The sequence below is a fragment of the Chinchilla lanigera genome, unplaced genomic scaffold (genome assembly GCF_000276665.1).
Source record: "Chinchilla lanigera isolate Chin_1 unplaced genomic scaffold, ChiLan1.0 scaffold00151, whole genome shotgun sequence".
NCBI classification, from domain to species: Eukaryota; Metazoa; Chordata; class Mammalia; order Rodentia; family Chinchillidae; genus Chinchilla; species Chinchilla lanigera.
This window is the reverse complement of record NW_004955552.1, coordinates 2,048,026-2,073,265: the sequence shown is the minus strand read 5'-3', so window position 1 is coordinate 2,073,265 and position 25,240 is coordinate 2,048,026. Positions and strand designations below refer to the sequence as shown.

General features: G+C 43.3%; 1 protein-coding gene across 1 annotated transcript in view; it reads left to right on the top strand.

The window, feature by feature from the left end:
* Positions 1-25,240, top strand: part of Pdgfrl (platelet-derived growth factor receptor-like) — a gene marked incomplete at its 5' end in the record, with an annotated part of 36,705 nt that overhangs the window by 4,706 nt on the left and 6,759 nt on the right. The window contains 1 exon segment of the mRNA XM_013508605.1: positions 23,101-23,252. Within this exon segment, the coding sequence (XP_013364059.1) occupies positions 23,101-23,252 (152 nt within the window).

Here is a 25,240-nt window from a genome sequence, read left to right as displayed (position 1 = left end):
CCTTCCAACATGTGACAGCTTTGGGGTTGGAAACTCCCCAGCTGCTGTTCCAACAGAGCCTGGTAGTTTTAGCCAGTATTGGCAGCTTTCTGGAACTAGGGTCACATGTTGCCACTTTGTCCAGAATTGTTTTCTATGTCATCTTTTCTCATTGCATTAAAGGTTCTTCCCTGTCACTATTTTATAGAAGCAGGTCCCCAGAAGGAGTAATTTATGAAGAAGAAAGGAGTCTAATTAACTTGTAGGGCCCCAGATAACTGAAATAGCAGGGTCCAAGTAGAGAAAAATACCATATATGTTTGCTTGTCTCAAAGTTCTGGGGCTGTTCTTGTCACTAATTAAATACTTGAGTGAATGAATGACTATGTTTGACTATATTCATTGAAAAAAATAACACTTTTTGGTAATTAAAACTTGATAACAAGATTAAATAATGTCACCACAATATAATTCAGGTTATCTCTTTAGGACTAGAAGATTCAGAAATCCCTCAGTGCCTATTGATTTTCACACTGGTATTTTACTATGAATGCTACCTCAGTTTCTTACTTCATGAAACATGGTGGTCTCTTAAGGGTCCTCTCAACTATGAATCTGGTATTTGAGAAAAAGAGCTTTTCAGCCTATCCTTAAGTACATAAATATATGTTTTAACAACAGCATTTGCATATAAATTTTAGATAAATCTCTTTATAGTCTATCATTTTAATAACATTATAACATGCTAATAATGTAGTATAGCATTGTCTTCTCAACTGGTTCCCAGTTTGGGGCTGTTTGAAAAGTTTTACTATCATAAGTGGTACAAAAACATTTTTATATAAATCACTTGCTATTCTTGTTTGCCCTAACACTAAAAGAAGCACTCAATTTTCTGTTTTTTCACAAAGTGTGTTGTTCCACATCTCCCTGGGATGCAAGGGTGTTTCAGTGTATGCAAATCAATAAATGTAATATATCACATAAATGGAAGCAAGGACAAACATTACATGATCATTTTAATAAACACAGAAAAAGGCTTCGATGAAAACCAGCATCCTTTTATGATAGAAACACTGAAGAAAATAGATATAGAAGGACCTTATCACAATCTGATAAAATCTAGTTATAAAAACCTACTGCCAACATCATATTAAATGGAGAAAAAACTGAAAGATTTCCCTCTAAAATCAGGAACAAGGATTCCACTATCACCACTCATGATCAACAGAGTAACTGAAACATTAACAAGAGCAATTAGACAAAAAAAAGAAAGAAAAAAGATAAGTATAGGAAAGGAAGAATTCAAATTTATCATTATCTGCAAGTGACATGATCTTCTTCATGAAGACCTCAAAAAATTCACCAAAAGACTGTTTCAATTAATGCTGTAACCAAATTCAGTAGTGTGCCAGGATACAAAATCAACACACAAAAATCAATAGTGTTTCCATACACTAATAATAAACCCATTGAGAAAAATTATGAAAACAGTACCATTTGCAATAGCACCAAGAAAAATTTAAATTCTTAGAAATTAACATAATGAAGAAAGTAAAATACCTCTACAATGAAAACTACAGTATGTTGAAAAAAAAATGAAGAGGACATCAGAAAATGGAAAGATATCCCTTGTTCCTGGGTAAGATGAGGAAATATAGTCAAAATGGTCATACTTCCAAAATTGATATACAGATTTAATACAATCCCACTAAAAATACAACAGCATTCTTTGCTAAACTGGAGAAAACAATCTTACAATTCATAGAACCAGATAAGACGCAGAATAGCAGGCAGCATCACAATCCTGGACCTGAAGTTATATTACAAAACTACAGTGATAAAAACAGCATGGTACTATGACAGAAGCAGACACGAGCATCATTAGAACAGAATAGAGGATGCATAAACAACTCAAGCACATTCAGCTGTTTGATGCTGGACAAAGGGGCCTAAAACATACACAAGAGAGAAGATAATGTCTTTAATGGTGTTGGGAAAACTGGCTATACTCATACAAAAGATTGAATATAGAAGTAATTAACCTGCTGGAAGTTAAAATAGCTGAAACTCTTAAAGTCATAGAAGTAGGCAAGGATTTTCCAAGTAGAACCCTAGTTCACAGAAATAGTACAATGAATCAACAAATGGGATCACATCAAGCTAACAAGTTTCTGCACAGTAGAAGAAACACCCAACAGGGTGAAGAGACAACCTGAAGAGTAGGAAAAAAATTTCTGCCAGATATTCCTCAGACAGAGGACTAATATCTAGAATATATAAAGAACTCAAAAAATTAGACCCCAAAAATAAAAGACCTAATTTAAAAATGGGCAGCTAAAATGAACAGACATTTCTCAGAAGAAATGCAGATGGCCAATAAATACATGAAAAAGTGCTCAACATCACTGGCTATTTGAGAAATGCAAATTAAAACAATACTGAGATTCCATCTTACCCCAGTGGTTTAAGCTAGTACAGCCACTATAGAAATCAGTATGAAAATCCTCACAAAACTAAAACTAGGAATTCCATTTAACCCAGCTATTTCTTCCCCAAAGAGTTAAAGACATCATATTACAGTTACACATGTACACCTATGTTTATAGTAGCATAATTCATAATAATTAAGTGTTGGAAGTAGCCTGTGTGTCCATCAGCAGATGAAAATGTGGCATTTACACACAGTGGAGTACTATCTCCCATAAAGATAAACTTGAGTCATTTGTAGTAAAATGGATGCACTTGAGACCATAATGTTCAGTGGAATAAGTCAGACACACAAGCTTAAATAATGGATGGTTTCTCTTACATGGAAAAACCCAAATTACAAATAAAGAGCAAAATAAAAGATAATAGGAATTAGGGAGATAGATCATTCTCAGACAGCAAGAGGGTCAAGAGATGGAGAGAGGGCAGAGGGAGGGGAAGAAAAGGGATAAAAAAAGAATTTGAGTGTTGTGTACTTGTACCAACTCCACACAAAGAATATAAACGTGTAGTGCAAGCATGTTATGGGACAGAGAGGCCAGGCTGAGGCACAGATGGATTTAAATCTTGCCTTTACGACTAGGCCGCAGGGAGGTCTTTGATTGGCAGTCTCCCTAGAGCCCAGTTTCTTCATCTGGAATGTGGAGATGACATTACCTGTGGTGGGTGCTGCAGTACAGTGCACAATCCAAGATAGGTTTTGATAAATCGTAACTAATTGTTACTAGGCAATGCATTTTCCCAAGCACAACAATCTAGGTGATCTTTTGGGACAGTTGATTTTGATCAGGGCTAACACAGAGGAGAGAATTTGGCACAATCAGCTATGCTCCTGATATACAGGATCCAAGAAAGTTTGTATACTTTTTTCAGCAATATGTGTGCTTTATTTAACTGATTAGTTTTTTGTCACCTAATATGTGTGTCCTCTTCCCTCAGGAAAGAGCGAACCCTCTGCAGGGACATACACTCCTGTCTGATTCATCATCAGGTTCCTAGCACACAGAACAGTGTCTGACACAACTAGAGCACAGGACATATTTTTTATTTCCCCAGGGGTCTCATGCTCATGTCAGGAGTGAGTTTCTAGTCACCTGCTCATTCAGCATTTAAGATGCTTAGAGCTGATATGTGTCAGGCCTCTATGGGGAGATCTGGTAGTCAAACAGAAGGTCTACACAGCTTCTATCTGTGGTTCTGTGTCCCCTGGGCTTCTTGCTACGGCTCAGAGCCTATGCTTGACCTCCTGCATTCATTAGCCAATTGATTCTCTTCGTTTTTTCTTTTATCTAGCCTGCAAGGGCTGAGTTCTGTCTTTATATCTCATTACTCATCTTTGATTCTGGAGTCTGTTATTCTCTATCTGTCTCTCTGTTTGTCTCTGTCTCTCTGTCTCTGTCTCTGTCTGTCTGTCTCTCTCTCTCTCATTCTCCAAAGTCATCCTATGTAAGTCAAGCTAATTTTCAACTCACTTTGTAGCCCAGGTGGGCCTTGAACTTGCAGCAATCCTCCTGCCTCAGCCTCCCAAGTGCTGAGGTCACAGGCATGCTCTGTTCTCCCTTCATTCCCACTTGGAAACTTTATTTAATTCAATAAATTATAAGTAATCTGTTCACCTGCCCTGTCGTTGGCATGTGGTCTCTGACCTCACAACCACATAGCTACTCTGATGAATGTCATGAGATTGTGGTCACTTCAGTCCTGCCTGGCAAAGCTGGAGACATTTCCCTAGAGAGCTCATGTTTTCTCTCTTCTTAGACCTCTGTCTCTTTCATTACTCTCACCCTTGGCTAATAAAGTCATTATAGATTATGTCTAGTTGTCCCGCAAAGCCTGTGTGCTCAGAGGTGGGACTTTGGGAGGTGACTGAGCGTGAGGGTGCGACAGGTACCAGTGGATGAGCCCACTGATGAGTCTACAGCAGACTTGCTATTAGGAAGTGGCATATGTTCGCAAGAGGTGGGTCACTAGGGGCATGATCTGGAAGGGTTATCTCCTCCCTTTACTCTGTAGTTCCCACTGCCCTGCTCCTCCCCTGGCCCCTCTGCCAGGCCTTCCAGCCATGGAGCCAGCTGACTATGGACTGAACCCTCTACAAACTGTGAGCCAAAATAAACCTCTCCCTTGTAAGTGGTGGGTGTCAGATATTGTGTCTCAGCAGTGAGGAATGTGACTAAGACAGAAGTTATTACCTAACCTATGGGGAAGTTGAAGCCCTAGAGTTGCCCTCATGGACCCATTTCATATCGCTTCCTTTCCTTCTCTGACAATTATAGCAGAGGGACGGTTTCTCCTCCCAAGGCCACGGCTCTCTCAGGGCTCTGGATCTCATCCATACATATACAGAGGGCGACTGAAAAATACAGTGAATATTTAAATGTAGTACAGAGTGTCTTTACAGAGCAGTGCTGCCAAGTGCCATCCAATGGAAAGGCAGGCTCATAAAAAACATTAGCTGGTGTCCTCATCCACCTTTGCACTGGATCTGACACTGTGCAGTGTCTCGCTCTTCCCCAGAGCCAAATGACCATGAAAGGTAAATGTTTTGAGGCAGCTGTGACAGTGCAGCTAAAGCCACTCTGAAAGAGGACTTCCAGAATTGCTTCAGCATGTATCCAGAATGATGGGATCAATGTTTCTGAAGCAAGGGGCAGTATTTTGAGGGGCAGATTAATGGCAATGTGTCTTTTACCATAATCATTTTAAAAATTTATACACACACAGTACTTTTCTATCATACTTCATATTCTCAGGAACTTTAACACATCACTTATTGTCTCTCTGGTCTGGACCTTCAGCCCTTCGGTCTTGACTAGATTCTTTCTATAACTCTTCACCAAATTAACAAATCCCCCCTTGAGTCTCACGCACCCTCCAGCACCCTTCTTCCTTTTCACCTTCACAGCCAGACCCCTTGAGGCATTCCTCTCCTCTGTTCCTGTTTTTATCCCATTCATTTGTAGCTGTTCCATCTGTCTCCTTACCCCAGGACCCCACAAACATCATACCATGCTCAGCAACACGGTCACTGAAGTCTGAGTTTGCTTTTCAGTCACCTGAAAAGCTTCACCAGGCCCATTCCGCAGGGTGATGTGCTCTCCTCTTGGCTTCTACAAGCCTAAGCCCTGCAGGGCTTTGTTGTTGTTTGTTGGCTCACCGGTCCCCTTCACCAGCTCCAAGCCCTCCACCAGATACTAAATGTTGGCCCTCTTCTCACTAGACCCTGCCAAGTGCTGTCAGTTTATCATGTTATAGTTAAATGTTTCTTCTGAGTCCCAGATGGATCTCTTCAATGGCCTGCTCCTCATACCACTTGGATTTTTCGTGATCTTGTCTTTAAACCTAACTGGTGCACCCATGATCTTTCTCCACACTGCTCACCTCCTGTGTCTTCAGTTCAGTGAATGGCCCTCATCCACCCCGCTGACCCTGGCCTGGGAATCACCTTGTTCTTTTTCACTTCTACATCCCATCAATAATGCTAATGAATTCTTGGATTTTCTCACTTTTTCCTACTACAACTGCAAGAACCCTGGTCTTTTACCAGAGATGTTGTCGCTTCTTCACTGTTGTTTCCTTGGTGCCAGCATCCTGCTAGGCCCCTGTGTATTTCAGAGAACAGACGGTGCCGGGAAATGAGCCAAAGTTGATTTACAATCATGCCCCTGTGGTCACGTGACCTGTCACTCTGGGAACAAGTTCATTGAACTTTAGAGCTAAAAGGACCTACATGATTATTTTGCTCAAGCCCCTTTTTTCTTTTGTTTTTAATTGATGCATAATAATTGTGCATGCTTATGGGGTACAGCAGGATGTTTTGATACGTGCTTTCATTATGCAATAATAAAATCAGGATGTTTAGCATACCTACCTCCTCATATAGCTTTCATTTTTTTTCAGTGAGAACATTCAGAATCCTCTCTTCTCCCTACGGTGAAATGTCTAATCCAATATTGTCACTCAGAGCAACAGCAGAGCTTACCCCGATCCCTGTAACTTTGAGCCTCTGACCACTACTCCCTCCCTCCTCCGACCAGCCCCAATCTCCAGTAACTACTCAGCTAAGGAGACCGAGCCACAGGGGGTAGAGATGAGTGGCTCGGGTGACAAGGTGGTGACAGTGTGAGTCCTAGAACTCAGGCCCCTGTTTCCTGAGGTAAAGCTGCTGTCATCCTCCAGGGCTCTGTGATATGGCCAGTGGGGTAAATTTAGATCCGAAGTCACTACTATTGGCCTGAGGGAGATAGCTTTAGGAAGCTATTGTTTATTTTTTAATTTGGACTACAGATAAATAAATCTGATTTCAAATTTAAGGTTCAAAACAGAAATGACAAGGATATACACATCTAGAGTGTTTTCTTTCCAGGGATAGCTTAGAATCAATGCGCTGGCAAAACCATGCTATCCTTAGAAGGCCCACTAGGTGGCAGGTTTCGGCTACGTTACACTTTTCTCCCTTCTCCAGTAAGGGATGAGGAGCGGGCACTGAGTGGGTACAGTGCGCGCACACTTGGGGCGATGCTTCTTTCACCCTTTTAGGCTCTGCAGTGGTCACTGTTTAAATTACAGTTAAATGACAAGAAATGTAATTCACCAACAAAACAAAACAAAAAGGGCGGGCCTATGTATATTTATGTACCCAGCTGAATAAATTCATGCCTGCCACCGAGTATTCCTGGAATATTTTGAACAGTTTGGTTGATCCCTCAGAGGATAACTGTAACAGATCGAAGAGCCTGTATTTTCAGGTGCTGAAACTGATTTCAATATCATTTCCCTACCGGGTCTAACCCTGATCACATAGCTATCACCCCTTTTGAGATTAGAAATAACAAGGATACTTATGGCGATAGTTGCAGTTTCTTGACTTTTCCCCTTCTCTCAGCAATTGTTTTTGAAGCATCGAGTATGTGCCAGGTCCTTCGTTAAGCAGATGCTAATGTGAGGGCGAATAAAACAAACACAATCTCCACCACCATCGAGCTTTCACTCTTACAGGAAGAAGACCGTTAAGCCAGCAATTTTCATACTGCTGTGTGTGCCTTGTTGACAAAAGTATAGTCAGGAGGAAATTCAAAACCACATCCAAAGGTTTAGCGTTAATCAGGTAAAATGGAGGGTGTAAAAGAAGGTAAGCGAATTTCAGGAAGAAGCAGCAGGAAGGAACCAGCTAGAAGTGAGAAGAAAGAGAATCTGGAATATGGAGGATGTGCGGCAAAGAAGGTGAGATGGCTAAAGGCGAGGGAGGAGAGGGAGGCCGCCCAGGAAGAGCAGACGCTGGGAGATACGCGGGAAGCAGACCGCAAGTGCCTGGTTAGCCATGTTGAGCAGTTTAATGAAATCTCGGGCAACTGTGAGCTGTTGATTTAAGCCTTGATAAGTATGTCTACTTAGAAATGTGGAGGTATATGAGCTACAGCATGAGGGTTAATGCATGCCATTTCCTTGACCAAAAAGCAGCCTCTTCCATTCCTGGACACCCACCTCCATCCTCTCCACACATGTTCTCCTCAAACCGGAGTCGATAAACACATTCTTGGACCTAGTGCTCCTTCGCAAGAATTTAAATTTTTTTTCATTTTGCTAGCATAACACATATTAGTATAAGAATATTCTAGGTCATCTGATCATCTCCTGCTGGGGGATCAACATCCGTTTCCATCTTCCCTGGAAATATTTAATTTCTTTGATCTCATCATAACACACTTCCAGAGGAGAACAGAGTTCTTGGCACAATACCGAGCCAGGGAAGAAAATAAGGAATTTGGACTAGATGGCCTGGCCCATGGCTTCAGTAAATCAGTGCTGGCAGCACCAAGGCAGTGCTAGAGATTTCAGCATGGTTGTTAGCAACCTCACAGCAGTGAAAACAAGCTAAGCTGATGTGGGCATGCACCCTGGTCCTGCTCCCTGGAGAACAAAGATCCAGGAATTGTCTTTCAGGATGTTTCTGTGGTGTCTCATGGAATGTTGCCATTTTTCAGTCCAGAGATGGAAGCTGGGAGGAGCGGGTGGGGTGCGGGAGATCTCTCTGCTGGCTGGTTCCTCTAACAACAATAGATAACTTCTAGTGAGAAGGGAAGGAATCCAAATTTTTTTTGTCTGCCTTTGGCAAGAGCTCCCTCCACCCACAGACAACACAAAAGAGGGCGGGCAGAGCAAGCAGACAGTGGCTCCCTCCAGTCTCCGCCGGCTCTGCAGCCTGGGCAAGGAGCAGTCGGGAAGGCTTTGAAAGAAAAAGATGTTAGGAAGTGTTTGTAAACAGATTACCTCTGCTTGGAGAAAATCTGTGCAAATTTTGGTAAATATTGTGGACAACATACATTGGTATACTGAGAAGAAGGCATCATTTTTTTCCCCAATTGAATTTACTTTGATAAAATAGGATAACAAAATTTATCATTTCAGTCATTTTCAGGTATGTGGTTCAGTGCACAGAAGTGCATTTACATTGTTCAGCAAGTGTCTTTCAACTGCAGGCTCACTTTCCCTCAAAACTGGCTTTTCCTGGTTTTCTGAGCAGAATAAATGAAGACAGTGAGGCTCTTCCTGGCCTTCATCCTCACCTGGAGGAATAGTCAGGGTCCAGGTTGCAGTGGCAAATAGGACACTTGTGCTGTCGCCAAACTCAAATACTTACTTGCAAATGGATTTCTATCCCAGAAATTGAAAATAAGAACCCATCCAAAGCTGAGGGCAGAGCTCTCTCTTCCCAGACTTCATGGTACCAGCACCAGGTCCTTCCAGGATTCCCCAGAGGTGGACTGTGGGGAGTGGCAGGATACAAGGCTTCTCCCAGTGTACACAATGTTCTGACAGTGCTGTAAAAAAGCACAGCTATGTTCTGTTTAGGACGTGGGTGGGGGAGGGTAAGAATAAAATCAGTCTCATTGTGTTGGCAGGATGGGGTATGAGCTCATGCATGTAAAGTGCGTGGCTGGCTCTAATGATGAGCTATTTTTATTTGCACTACTGGATTCTAAAGAGGTAAATCACAAGGAAACAGGCAATTGTTCTGAAATTTTGCTTCAAGAAAATGATTTAGACTCATAGCTCAGTTTTCTACAAACTCTCTATGCTGTCCATGCTATAATTTGCATCTGGAATATCCCTAGAGTCCCATGTGTTCAAGCTTCGATCCCTACGGGAGGCCTGGGGGTGGGAGGTGGGTCATTGGGCGCGGCCTTTAGAGGCACTGGGGACTCGCTGTCTCCTTTCTCTTTCTGTTCCCTGGCTGTTGAGAGTTAAGCACCTTCCTCTGCTGTGTGTTTCCACTATGATATTCAGCCTCACTATAGGCCCCAAAGCAATGGAGCCAAGCAACTATAGACTGAAACTTCTGGAACTTCGAGCCCAAAGAAACCTTTCCTCCTTGAAAGTTGATTATGTCAGGTGTTTTGTCATAGTGATGGGAAGCGGAGTGGCACAGTCTGTCCACTCCATATATGACATGAATGGTCCTTGAGTAATCTGAGATCCGGCACCATCCCCCCAGTCAAGTCACTAATGGGGAAAAATGTCTTCTGCTAACTGATTTTTTTGGGGGGCGGGAGGCAGTACTGGGAATTGAACCCAAGGCCTCACGCTTGCTTGTAGCTGAGCTACATCCCCAGTCTAACTCAGCCTCCCAAGTGCTAAGATTAGAGGCATGTGCCATCATGCCCAGCTAGCTTGATCACTTTTACCAAGTATCTCAACATATAAAATTTAAATAAAACAATCAGAAGAGGGAGCAAAAAAAAATGGAATAAACGATAAAATAAAAAATGGTAAGTTCTATGTCTACTGATATGTACCTGCATACAATGACAGAGAATTAAAAAAAAAACCTGCAGACCAAAAAGTCAGAGTACTTCCTCCAGGCTGTGTGCTGGGCTTCCTTGGAAGCTCCAGTCCTCTCTCCCGGCAGCTGCAGGTGCACTGCCCTGAGAAGTCTGCCAAGAACCTCCCATCTCACCTCAATCCTGGGGACTTTAGGATGCTGTCACCTGGACTTGCTTGGTGACTTATTGCTCAAACTCTTGGCTGGATTGACTTTGGGGCTCAATCCTGACTTCTCCCTAGACTCCCCTTCTCACCCTACCCCACCTTTTAAAACCCAAGTGAGATTTGATGTCTTATTTGCCTCATTGAAGTCTTGTTTATGAACTTGAATTGGTAGCTGGGACGAGGCAGGGGCAAAGCACTCTGGGTAGCAATCAACATTGTACAGATGATCAGGTTAGAATCACAGAGGCTAAAAGGCTATCTGAAGTTTACAACTTTTGTTTGCTGCTGTTGTTATTATTATGGTACTTGGAACTGGTCCCAGACCTTCACATTGAGCTACATCCTTGGCCCTTTTTCATTTTTTATTTTGAGGCAGAGTCTTGCTAAGTCACAAAGTTGCTCAGGCTGAGCTTAGACTCACAATCCTCTTTCTTCCGTCAGCCTCCCAGAGTGCTGGGATTATAGGTGTGCTCCACCATAGCAGGCTTAGATTAGAACTTTTAATAAAGTAAGCTAGAGGTGAGCTGAATCCCAACACCCCTGCCAAGAAAACAGTCTGTTTCTTTAGGTTTCTGATGTTTGTTCAGATTTGTCCGCAAAGTGCCGTTAGTATGGGAAGGTGCCAAGAACACACTGGTGAGAAGGAGGTGAGATGGAGCGCTCTCCACAGCCACTTCACAGTGCATGGGCTGAATGCTGCCAGGCCAGACGGGCTCTGCATTCACTATTCTGTTTCAGCCGCTTGTGCTCACTGTCGCTGTTGGCCTGCTCATTAGTAATCCACAGCTTACTCTCCTTGCAAGGGTGGCAGAGGCTGGCTCCATTGTCTTCTGTCTCTCCCTCTTCCAGACCCTGATTTTTCTGGAATCCATGGCCATGGGCGTTCGAGTAAGCAGGGATGACCATCTTTCCCTTATGTTACCCACAGAGAAGTGCTGATGGCTTTGGTCTACAGGGTAAGATTAGAACAGCCAGTAAGTAAGAAGCAAGGCTCACTAAGGCCTGGGAGCTCAGGAGGCTGAGGCGGAACTGCAGGGAGATGGCAAGGCCTAAGGAGGTCCACGCATGTAAGAAATCTGAGAACAAAGTCAGCCTGAATTGCTAATTATTTTTACATTCAAATGGACATTATTTTGATTAACGATCATTAAATGATATCCTGGATTTTTTTAAGTCTCCAGAGGAATTCTTGCTGGCCCTACCTGTTGGAAATGCACATTCCTTCTTTTTTGGTACTGGGAATCAAGTCACGGCCTCACACTTGCCAGGCAGGTGCTATGCCACTGAGCTACATTCTTGGCCCTGGAAATTCATATTCTTAAAAGGTGATGTGATACAAAAGTCAGCTTCAGGTATTTAAAATACACATGAGCCATCCATAATAACATATTTAGAGAGCATTTGTTCTGCAGCTGTATTTGTGGCTAAACTTCTTTTGCTTTTATGATAGTGTTTATTACTATAGAAGAACACATGCTCCTTTGTTTTAGAAACTTTATAAATAAAGCAAAAAGAAGAAGCTGGCTAGTGAAAATTCCAAGATACACTGTCAACTACATAGTGTAAAATCTTCCCAATTTTAGAAAAATTATTGTCATACTGATGATCGAACCCAGGGCCTTCATACTGAGCTGTATCTGAGCAGCTCTTTTTCATTTTTTGAGATGGGGTTGTGCTAAATTCTTAAATTGAATTTGAGCCCCTCAGGTTGGGATCCTCCTGCCTCAGCCTCCCAGCATGCTGGGATTACAGAAATGTGTCACTGGGCCCAGCTTCCAGGTCTATCTTCACATGAAAAAAAATTGCACCAAAATATATAGACAATGTTGATTAATTTTCCTTTAACATGTCATGAATACTTTTCTACATTATTTTATACTATAGTAGGCTTAACTAAATGTCTTGGATCTCTTGGCCTCTTGGATTCCTGTCCATTTTCAATTGTCACTGTCATTGTGTGGTTCTCAAGTTAATAATTATCTGTTCCTATGGGTTGTACCCCAAGCTTTGTGCATTTTAAGACATTATTCTAGGTGTCGTGATAGACTTTCTGTTAGATCAATCTCTGGTATTTCGAGCCTGGTTTTGGTTTCGGGTGTCAAAGGAATATCCATTGTCTCCTTTTTTCAGAATCTGGGATATTTCTGAGAAGGAAAGGGAGATTTCCCTTGATAAGACAGGTGTGCTGGACAGAGAGCGAAAAAATAATGATGTCAACAGGCTGAAAGGGTAGAAGGAGGAGGAAGGGGAACATCCTAGCATGATGCTGAGGTTGCCAGTGTGAAGGACATGGGAAAATGAGAGAAAAGCTGGCTGGGCTAGAGGGGCACCACAAGTGTGATATCCTGTGAGAGAGTGAAAGAGAGCCTGATGTTACTTCTTTCCAAGTAACTCAGAAGAATCAGCATAAGTCATTGTAGTAGAAAGACCCAAGTCACATTTCACATATATTAGCGGAACTGGTTGTTGGAATATAAATATTGTATAAGAGTTTGAACTAGTTTCTTGGCTAGTACTTAAATATAGAGACAGGTAGATAATAGATCAATAAATAGATGACAAATAAATTGATCATAGATCACGGATGTGATTGAAGGATACAGTGAATGTTTAAATTTTAAAAAGTATTACAGCCGGGTATGGTGGTGCACACTTGTAATCCCAGCACTCGGAAAGCTGAGGCAGGAGGATCGTTGTGAGTTCAGGACCAACCTGGGCTACAAAACGAGCTCAAGGCCAGCCTGAACTGCATAGCAAGACCCTGTCTCAAAAAGACAAAAAATAAAAGTATTATAGTAAAAGACATATTGCCATTAATCCCCCTCAAAACACTCCTGTTCATTTCAAATTTTTCCCATCATTCTAGGCACTTCTTGAAGCAGTTCTGGAAGTCCTCTTTCAAGAATGTCTAGTCACACTGTTGTGTCTGCCTCAATGTCCTGAATTCATTTAAAAAATAGTTTTACAAGCCTGTTTTTCCATTGGACGGCACTTGGCAGCACCATTTACCATCACAAGTACAAACTTTCATGAAAGAGAACTTCCAGAACTGCTTCAGGACGTGCCAAGAATGATGGGATATATTTTAAGTGAGGGGAAGTTTTTGAGGGGGGTTAATATATATTCTAATTTAAATATATTATTTGTATCACTCTTTGTAGATTGGTAGATGGTAGATGATAAGCAGATAAATAGATGATACATGACAGATAAATACCAGCCTAATTTCTAATAATGGAACTATATTTACTTGGAAGCTCCTTAGTTTGTGTATTTGGTTCTCTGTAAGTTCCCATGCATATTTCTTTTTCCTTTCTTGTTTTAAAAAATGTAAATGGTAACAACTTCAATATGTCTGTTTCCCAGAATTTGTTCTCTGTTCATATGGCTCCATTCCCAGAATACTGTGGAGTGATTCTTCTCTGACACATTCTTAAATCAAGACTTGGAGTAAACACAGGCCCTCTACCAACAGTTGAAAACAAACAAGCAAATATTCATGAGCCTCTTTCTCCCTTGATTCTTGGCACAGTTCCTTGCCTGTGGTGGAAGCTAACCAATTAACTGTTGAAATGAATGTTGAATGAGCATATGTAAGGATATTTAATTGTACTTTTTTTTTTACTTTATCTCTTACCTTTTTTGTTTTATGCTAATGGACTAAACTCTAAGTGTTTAAGGCAGAAAATCTGAGTTTAGTTCAGTGGCCCTGGGAAAGTCATTTAGACTGAGCTTCCAATTCCCCTGTGGGTCCAGTACTTCCTGTATAATTTTTGGAAAGTTTCCTAATCTCTCTGGCCTCAACTTGTTACCAACAACATAGAAATAATAATAGCATTTAGCTCCCAGGGTCTTTGGTCATGTACTTTTATCCTTTTTCCTTTAAGATAGCTTGACCCTGGTGAGTGCTCTGTACTTCCAAAGACTGGCTGAAGGATGACTTACTAGATAGTCCCACCCGGAAGACAGTGGTAGCTTACCGCTTTTAGACAAACAGGCAGCTGCAATGCCAACATGTGTAAGTACTTAGAGAAGTAAGGTACCAGCCGTGGGACATCTCCTACTCTTTCAGTGTGGACTCTTACTGTTAGACTGTATGCATCAGAATGACAAAAGGTGACAATAAGATTTCCTCATGTCAGATAAACTCAGGCATCCAGGTGTGGCCAAAGACAACAATTGCCAGGAGGGCACTGAAGCACCTCCACGAACCCCTTTAACTGACAGGCTTGCCAGAATTCAAATAGTGGGCTCAGAGTAAGGGCCAGAGAACTTAGTGACCCACAGGTTCCATAATCCAAACAAAACATTCCCTGGCAGAGCTTTTGTAACAAAGGTCCTAGTGTTCAAAAGAAAATGGTATTTTTCTTTATATGCCATACCCAAGTCTCCTGTAGGGTAATGGTGGTGATACCTTCTGACTTTTGGTAGAGCCTGGAAGATCCTTAGACCCCATCAGTCCAGGAGTGGAGTCTTCCTTTCAGGGGAGTACACCCAGTCCTGGACTTGAGGTGAGCTATTGCCTATTTCTAGACTGGCTGGGGCCCTCTCCTTCCAGGTGACCTTCCTTCCAGCAGTACACACACGTGTTTCTCCCTAGTCCGTGCGGAGTGCTTTTCTGAGGGGCTTGTGAGTGACCCCAAAGCCACGGTTGAATTAAAGCAGCCAGAAGCAGCGTCTGTTCTCTAGCATTTGATCCTTCTTTGCCCCTCTTGGCTGGTCCCAGTTATAAACTCTGAAGGCTTCTTCCACCGGAATTGATACTGGGGTTTGGGGTCCTGCTTCAAATTTTTGTGACTTTCTTCTAATATTGGGAGCAGATTGCATTATAAAATGCATAGCTATTTGAGCTTTCACTTCTGCCAGCTTTGGTTTGGTATTAGTGTGCTTTCAGAAGTCCTCTGGCAAATGATGGAGAAATACAGCAGGATTCTCCTCTTTGTTACCTCTTTGACCCTGTCATAATTGATAGGCTTAACCAGATACTACTTTCCCATTCCTTATGCAGCAAGTTAAAAAATGCTTCATTCTCTCCCTATGGATAAGCTTCTCAGAGTCCCATTTAGGATCCGTATGGAGACTGTATGGGAACTGTGTTTTTCCCCCGCGACCTCTTGACACTGGTCTGAAGTATTACTGCCAACTGGTCAGGTACTTTAGGAGCTTTTTTTAAAAAAACAAATACCTTCTTTCTTATTAGAAGGGCAGCAACAGTTAACACTGCAGTCAGAAAAAAAGTTATTTTCAACTTAATGCATTTCTAAATTTATCAAGATTCTCAAAAAGAAGTGCCTCACCTCTCTTTACACTGAGATATGTCTATCACTGAAAAGGGAAATGTGCTGTGATGACTCCCCCGTCCCTTCCTGACACTGCCTGTAATGGGAGCAGATTCCTCTGAGTAAAGTGGGGTGTTACTTTGCTTCCTGATCTCAATCCCATCAAAGATAGGGTTGGCAAGGTAGGTGTTTGTGAGAGACGGTACTGGAGGAAAAGGAGCTGTCAGTTGGCTCAGAAGATAGGGTGGCCCCACACCAGGTGCTGCAGGGCCCACACTGAGTAAGAAAGAGGTGCAGACTTTTTCAGAAAGGTGCCAGTTGGAAGTGGGTCTGTTAGGGTATCTGTGTCTGGTTCTGTGTCCAGGGTATTCAGAAACTGCAGCCACACAAACAACTTCATAGTAACCTGGATAGAAGGGATTTCTTGCCACTCCCCTCCCTTTTACAGAACAAATCTGGCTGAAAAATATGATTACAATTATTATTACAAAAATATTACCACAATGGGTGTCTGAAATTACAATTCAGACACCCATTCTTTGGCCAGTGTTCCTGATCTTCTTGATCTCTCACTTTATGTTGAGCCAAACTGACCAGCCTCTTTTGCTTTAAAACATTCTCCTTAAATTTGCAGCAGTTAGTTAAAAGGTATCCTAGTAACAAGTCCCATGTTTGGTAGGACCTTTACCAGATTGGGTGTCAAAAAACCTGGACTTACTACTACCTATTTGGCCACTACCTAGGATGAGAGAGTTATAGCAACCAACAACCAAAAGGAAAGTTCCTTCATACAACACATCTTAATACCTCTGGGAAACATAGCAACAACAAACAGAGTCACAAGAAAAGACAATAACAGATGAGACTACAATAGTCACGACACCAAATAAACCTTAGGATCAATGCTTTCCCAGACAAATACACACTCCAAAGATTGTTTCAGTCACAGATTGCTTACACAGGCACAATAGCAATACAGAGCAGACAGCATAAATTAAATAGAGTGAAGTCTGAGGAACTCTGATTCCAGAGAATCCATTTCCAACAGGAAAACAATAATCCCCTAAACCAACAAACCAATAAAGCTCAATACTCTGAAGCATGTACACTAAACCAAACCAGAGAACTTCTTTCTCAAGGATTAAAGAGGTGCAACCTGCCTAGCGCTTGATTAACTCTGGGTGATCATGCTGAGTGCATCCTGGCCCCAACCCACCCTACTGTTGATGTCCATCTACAAGGGTAGAATGCTGCTCATGGTCTCACTATGCCCTCCCAGCCAATATCTTGACATATACACAGGCTTATGGCCTCAACCCACCCTGTTGTGGGTGTCTAGTGTACACCTAAAGTCAGATTGTTTCCAATTTCTGATTCAGTTCAGACAAACTTTAACTGCAAGTATTATGGAGAACCTCTCGATGGGAGGGACCGGTCAATCCCAGAGAAGGCATAGTTCTAAATTAATAGTTTAGAATGCACAATCATGGAAACAATTTTTCCCATTTGGACATCTGACAAGAAAGCCTTTTGAAATATCAGAATTTAAACCAGAAAGCAAAGAAAAAACATCTTGTGAGACAGAGAAAAAGATAGCAGAGACAGAAATAGAAGCTGGCTATGCAGTGGAAAGCAGAGGGATTTTGTGCTGCTCGGGGGGAAGGCCACACAGCCTGAGGCAGCCAGGAGAGGACCTCAGCAGTTGGGCACTTGTCATCCATGAGGCAGGTCTGTGCCGACTGTCACTAGCATCTGTCCTCTTCCTGGGGACCGTCACCGAGGCCCCTCTGGACAACCAAATGTCACCCGTCAGTTAAGGGCCTTTCTGTTTCGAGTCCACAAAGTGCAACTCTGCTCACGGTTGTGTGCTTTCGGCACCTCTGGCCCTTGGCCCTTAGTGCTGCAGCTCAGGCCCTGATGCTGCCGGTCACCAGCAATTAATGTTGGGTCCCGTCATTCAGCTCTGCCATCTGCTGGTCTCTGCCACCACCAGCCACCGCCAGTTGATGCCAGTTGTGCCAGTTGCCACCAGTCGACTCTGGCAGTTGCTGCTCTCTGTTACTGAGCTTCCTTGGTTACTGATCTCTAGAGTCTTCAGCTCTACCAGCCCCTAGTGTTTATAATTCTTTTCTTTAATGTGACCATTCTGTCCACTGCTCAGGATAAGAATGGCAAGTAGATTTATAGGCCCTTCTGATCCCACACTATCCAAGAAACAGATCACAAGCAGATTTACAGGACCACCAGAGAGGCTTTACTTGCCGCACAAGAGGAGTCAATGACCAAGAGGGAGTTCTTCACCAGTTTGAGAAGTGCAAAGAGACCTCTGTGTACATAGCCACTGCGGGCTGTGATAGGTCCAAATTCAGGCCTGTCGATTGGCCTGAATTGGCCTAAATGCAAGCCTTCCAATCTGAGTCTATTGATTGGTCCAAATTGAAAGCTGCTATGGTTGGGGCAGATTTCTCCTTGAGCTAGTGCAGGGTGTCCAAAACAGCCACAGCTGTCATGGTGTCAGATTGGTGATAGGGAGATGTGGCTGTTTGATTGACAGCTGTTGTGACTCCTTAAAAATAATGGGGATAAAACTAGGGTATCTTCAAGAAGGCTAGATGTGTTCATCGCAGCTTATTGGGGCTTGGAGAGGTTGAGAATATTAATAATTGGCCCAAATCCTTCCCTGGTCTTCACCATGTTAATTTAGAGGTGGTTTCCCTACAGCTTCACTGGGGTGGGGGAGAGACACTGTTGCTGACCCCTGTCAGAGTGGCCTGGAGAGAGGCCACAAAGTAACCTGAAGGGTGGACACTGGGGTGAGTTGTCCTAATCTGCCCTCCAGCAACCATGGGGGAGTGAAGGAAAGTGCGGGGAAGGGGTATGACAGCTGTTGGGCTGGTGTCGTCAGAAAGAAGTATTCTGTGTCCCCACCTCTCCCAGCAGTCCAGCCAGCTTGTGTTGTGCTGTACAGTCACACCCCTGTTGCACGCCTCCTTTTGTCTCCTCCCAGGAGATCTCCTTCCTTGGGATACATGTCCTCAAGTTGTATATGCTGAAATCTTTCAAGATCCTTTGGATGTTGGAGCTTTTCCTGGGTGTCAACTCAGAATTCCCACAGCATTTGCTGCAGAGGAACTTGAGAGCAGAGAATGCTGTAGGCATCTCCACATTCCTCCTCTCCACTTCAGTGCCTTCCACTTTAATGTGCACTTGTGAAGTATTTATGGAACTCATGAATAATTATCTTATAACCAGGAGCTTAATCCCCACCTTTGGCTTGCTGAGTCTGGGGGAAAGATTCCACCAGTGTCACCTGGTCATTGTCCTAGTTGAGAGGCACAGTGGTCCCTAACTATGGGAGCTGTTGGCTCTCTCCTTTGTGCTATTGTGTGACTTCTGCACCACTTCTCAGAGAAAGGTGCTGGGATGAATGCAGGAAGCTTCAGAGCACCATTGATGGAAATAGAATTGCGTGCCTGTAAAGGCCATGGGAGCCGATTGGATCCCCCCCCACACACATACACAGATGTGCATACACATGCACACATACATATGCGAAGTCTGAAAGTTTGAACAAATGCTTTTTGAATATTGGCCTTGTCCATCATTGAGCTCTCTATAGGTCAGGGCTGGAAAGCTAGTTTGGAAGAAAATGGCCTGAGGTGAGCTGATGTGTTGGAATATTCAGAGCTGCTCCAGTTGATGTAACTTCTACTGATCTTAGTTCACTTTTTTCTGGCATTTTGTTCACAGCACCTTTTAGTGCTCCATTAATTCTTCACATTCTCCATTTCTTCCATTTCTTCCATCTTTGGAGGTGGTATTCACTGGTTACAAGTGAAAGCAACAGTCTTTGGGTAAATCTTTTTTTTTATAGACACTGACTCTGCAGGTCTGAATGAATTCTTTTCTCTATTTCATGACACAGTTTCAGCCCCCCACCCCCAAGACCGCAGTCTGTGTTCCGCCTCTTGGGCAACTTACTGCTCAGACTGTGCAATTCCATTTGTAGAAATGGACACTTTAAATCCAGGTATTAAATTGTAATCCTGCTAAATAATTTGTTTCCTGGTTTATGAGGTTTGCAGAGAAGAGGGGGTGGAAAAATGCAGAATGTTTTTTAGCACATTTCCTTCCTTCCGCCCCCAATCCTGCTAAAGATACAGCATGCTGATTTCCTGATGCTGGTAGGGTCACTCCTGGTGTTGGATGTTTGTGTGCCCCAGTTACTTTCCCAGTGGGATGGCGTCTTACACATTCTGTCACTGCGATGGAAACAAGTGCTGGGGCAGAGAAGGTGCTCAATGAATTCATTCATTAACTGCTGGTTTTGTACCTTGGTTCTGAGCTCTATGGGAATGTGGCTGGACACTGGCCCATGTGGGGAGACCTCCACCTTCATTTTCTCTCTTTTTTTTGCCACTTTTTATCCCCTGAAATCCAGCTCCATCTTTTTTTTTTTTTTTCCAGCTCCATCTTTAAAACTGAAATTGATTTTTTTCTAGTTGCCCAAGACTTTCATCTGGCAAATGAAATGTGTATGTATATGTGTATGTGTGCATGAGACCACACCCACACCCGCACCCAGCCAGCTCCTACCTCCAGCCCAGACCCCAATGCCTCTTTCTCAGCTGCGTGAATGAACCATGTACTCCTCTCACTCTTCTGAACGATATGTCTGTGACTTCCAACCCCTACTTCTGTCTTATTCTGTAAGTAATGTATAAAATCCCCAAGTCACTGTCAGGCTTCTTCCACCCACTGTGCAGCAGGGCCACAGCAGTGAACACAGCAGACCAGGTCCCCCAGCCCTGGTGCAGCTCATGGTTTCCTGAGCAGGTGTGCCTCACTTGCTGCCTGTCAGTGTGCTGCCATCCCCTCCTCCTCCCCCTCCTTTAAATGTCCACCTCGGCTCACCTCCTCCACAAACTGCCTTCAGTCTCTTCAGGCTGCAGGAGGAAACCCCCTCAAAACTTCTTCCATTCTTAACCAGATTGTGAACCCCTTTAAGGTCCACTATTTTTATTTGCTATGCTCTCTCCAATGCTGAGTGTGCTGTCAATTCTATAGTACGGTAGTATCCATAATGATTAAACTATAATTATGTGTAATTAGAAATAATTAGGATAATACATGGAACCTGGCATTGCATAAAATGCTTTATATGCAGTTTCTTACCTAGTGAATGGGTATTCGGTACATACTCAAGTGGCTTAGGAAGACTTGCTCAGTTGATCAGCAGCTATAGGTCTCAGGATGTCACTTCTAGGTCTCAGATTCAGGTTTTACTACAGTTAGCTTTCTGTTTCTGTGAGAAACAAGAAAGGTGTATTTTGTCTCACAGTTTTGGAGGTTTCAGGCTGTGATTTATTGGCCCTGTGGCTTTGGGCCAGTGGCAGCACATCATGGTAGAGGTTCATGGTGAACAAAGCTCCTCTACTCATAGCTGGAAAGTAGAAAAGGAGGAAGAGGCAGAGGCAGAGAGTGTCTCACTGTCTCCCACATCTGCAGTGACCAGAAGGCTTCCCCTTAGGCCACAGCTTCTAGAGGTTCCACAGCCTCCCAAAGATGCCACAGGCCTGCAACACAGGGGCCTTTGAGAGACATTTCAGAGCCAAACTGCAGCATTTGCTCAATGGAGAGCCAGACACCTGCTTTGCAAGGTTCTTTACATTTTCAACTGTCTGGTTCAATTCAATTTTAAATCACACTTGTTTAGGGAATCCTTACTGTGTACTCTGCACAGATTTGTCACTTAGGGAATATAAAACAAAGAGGGCTCAGTCTCTTCCCTGATTACCAGCTAGAACAATAACAAGAAGCTGGAGGTATCTGAGGGATGGAGAACACAGAGCAAATTACTTCATGAGGAGAAAGTGGGGGAAATCCCTGAGACTCTATTGTACTTAGAAGCTTCCTGAGGGAGGAGAGATTTCCGCTGAGTGTAAAGGAGGCAGTTGGTGGAGTGGGTTGCTGGAGTGGGAGTACAGAAACACCTCTTGGCAGGACGGGTGGTCACAGGCTATTCACAGAGCCAGACAGAGCTCTGTTTAGGAGTCACCAACCAGACATCTGGCATGTGCTAAATTTCAAGCGGCCGCCATACGGATATTGATGTAACATAAAACAGGGGAATCTTGATTACATCAGAAAAGTATGTGGAACTCAGAGGAGTGAAGCATTTGGATATCTGAGATGATCCTCTGGTTAAAGCCATTTATTTTAGAACCCCATGATCTGAGACTCATCAGACACAGGAGAGCAAGGTGATACACCTGGATTCCTTCATGCTGTAATACGATTAATTACACCCTGCCAATACTAGTGTTTAATGGTCAATATGTGTCTCTTCATCTTGGAAAGGAATTGAAGTGCCTTGCAAACACATTTGCGAGGAATGAGATAAAAATACAGGAGAGAAAATAAAAGAAATGATAGGGTGAGGCTATAGAAAAAGCCAAAGGTCTACCAGGTAGGTTGTATACTGGGTTCAACATCTGTCTAAGTCACTTTCCTGTTGCAGGGATATAGTACTCCACACCCACAATTTAAAGGAAGAGATGTCTATTTTGGCTCACAGGTTTTAGAGAATGCAGTTCATAGTTGGTTGGCTCCAAGGCAGGAAGAGCACACTGCCACGTTCTGGTGGAGGATGCTGCCCATGCCGTGGTGGTCAGAAAGTGGAGAAGCCAGGGACAAGAATACACCTTCCCAGGTCGCCCTCTAGGGACTCACCTCCTCCAATCAGACTCCACCCCCTTGCAGTGCTTTTAGTGCCCCTCTAAACCAGTCACCTGCCAGAAGACCCACCTCTGAATACACGAAGCTTTTGGGGGGATTTTGAGGATCTAAATCATAACAGCATCTTAGCAGCCAATGCAATCATTCCTTTAAGGGAAGATTTTATTTTTAATATGATAATGTAGCATCCCTAATTGTCTAGACTTTTACTCGGAGACTTACTGAGGAAGAGGATTTTAGACACTGGATAATCCTGTGTGCTTTTATTTATGTTGTTTGTGTTTAGGAAAATTAATTAGGAATAAAGGCTAAAAGCAAAACACCAGCCCAGGGCTTTTTGGTGAGCTTTGGAGGCCAGGCTGTTAATGTACTCGTGATCTTCAGGAAACTCCAATTCTAAGGCCACAGAGAGTTTCCTCTCTTTGGAAAACATAATTGTTATGAATGATTTCCTTCTAGGAAAGGCTTTCGTCTCTGCCTCCCCCAACACACCGTCTACCCCCAAACATACTTCACTTGCTTTGTGCCATCTGTGGGGGAGTGGAGTCTCCCCATGTCCTTAGGGTGTTTGCATCTGAGAACAATGAGAAGACCTGCCCGGAGTTCCTCTCTCTTGTACTCACAGCGTGAAGCAGCACGAGCGCTATGGCCAGCTGACTTTGGTCAACTCCACTGCGGCCGACACGGGGGAGTTCAGCTGCTGGGGCCAGCTCTGCAATGGCTACATCTGCAGAAGGGACGAGGCCAAAACGGGCTCTACCTACATCTTTTTTACAGGTAATGTGCTTGATGCATTCACTGCAGAGCCCTTCAAACTTCTGCACTTGGCCCACAACTGGGATTTTCACTTCATGCTGAACAGCAAATGATAGTAAGGTACTATTAAGGCTCTGGGCTAACTGCTTTCCATTAATTACATCATGTAAGTCCTACAATGTTTCAGGGTAAGGAGGAACATCATTTCTTTTTCTCATATGGGGAAGTTGAGGTTCAAAGAGATTAAATCCATAAGGTCATACAGCAAGTAAGTGGGTGCCAGGATTTGAACACAAGAACTGATTCTAAGGTGTACTGTTCTGTGTGGTAGCCTCTGGACACATGGGGATACTTAAATACAATTGAGTATTAAGTGAAATGGGATAAAATGAAAAGCTAATTCCCTCAGTCACAGTTGCCACACTTTAAGTGACAGGTAGCTAGTGGCTGTGGTACTGGACATCACAGAGAATGTTTCCCTCACAGACAGTTCTTTTGGATAGTACTGATCTTTCTGGAACCTCCATAGTCACAGAGACTTTGTTAAGACCTCCTAGTATTTGTTCCTAATGAGCAGTAAGAGCTGAGGGTGGGGACAGGATTCTCAAAGTGTCTGTCCTCCTTGGCTGTAGGCTCAGTCCCTGAACCGGGGAGCCTGAAAACCCACAGGTCTCGTTTTCCCTCTGCAGTGGCAGGTGCACATTTACAAAGTGGAGCTTGCATTTTTGTTGCGGGTCCCCTCTGCCACCTGCCTGTACACCTGCTCACAGTCTTCTTCCTCTGCAGATCCCCTAATCTCTGAAGTTAGGAGGATAACATTCAGCAAGGTTCAGAGGTCAGGAACAGTTTTCAAGAATCTTGCAAATTCCACCTCCTGGCACTGTTGTCCCAGGCATTTCAGGGGAAGCTGGGATCTTTTCTTAGCTTCTGGGTGCAAGTTTTCATGAGTTCTAACTTGAATCCACATGCCTTTCAGACATAGACTGTGCGAGTGTGCGTGTGCCACATGCTAGGCAAGGGCATATGCTTTTCTACCACTGAGCTCCAGCTCCAGCTCCAGATCTAGGGTGACCTTATGCCCTTGCCATTAATTAAGGTTTTGATGACATCTGATATATTTTCCTTTTCTGTCCAAATTGACCCTTTCCAGCAGAAGCATTAGCAAGACATGCTATATTTAAGAAACACATAAAAACACATAATAATGCTCACTCTGAGACTCAAAAAGGCACAGGTTTGTCCAGTTTTCTGTGACTTGCAGTGTCAGAGTAAGGAATCAAACTGTCTTTCTGACCCAGGGTCCAGGGTTATTACTGCTTGAACTCTCTCTAGGACAAAGCATTAAACAGACTGATAGATGAACAGACAGACACTAGCTGGAACTTTTAGGGGAATTGTTCTCAGTTGCTTGCAGGCGATCCCTTTGGATCCTCATTTTGGAATATGCTCATTTGCCCTTTGTATACCACACTGCAAAGCAGCAGTGGGAAAGGCAACCAGCTAAGACATATGAGCCATTATCCCAAAAAAGGGTGGGTGCCATATGTCAAACTTCTGAATGAAGATTCTTTGCCAAGATTAGCACTACTGTGTCTTCCCAGACTGGTTTAGGTTTTGAATTGAAGGCTTCACTTGAGCAGAATGTTCCATTAGATTCACGGGTTCTCTTTGAATTTTGTAGGTAGGTCTCTTTCTTAATTTACTGATATCTTTTTGTGAGCCAAAGGAAGACTAAAACATTTACTTTGACTTTAAAGAAACCAGGTCGAGGCAGGTGTGGTAGTGCACACCTGTAATCCCAGCGCTCAGGAGGCTGAGGCGAGAGGATTGTGAAGAGTTTGCCTAGCATGTGGAAACACACACACACACACACACACACACACACACACACACACATGAGTCCATGTCTGAAGGGCATGTGAATTCAAGTTAGAACTCATGAAAACCTGTGCCCATCAGTTTTCACACTAATGTTGATTGCCTGGGCTATGTAGTGAGTTCAAGCCCAG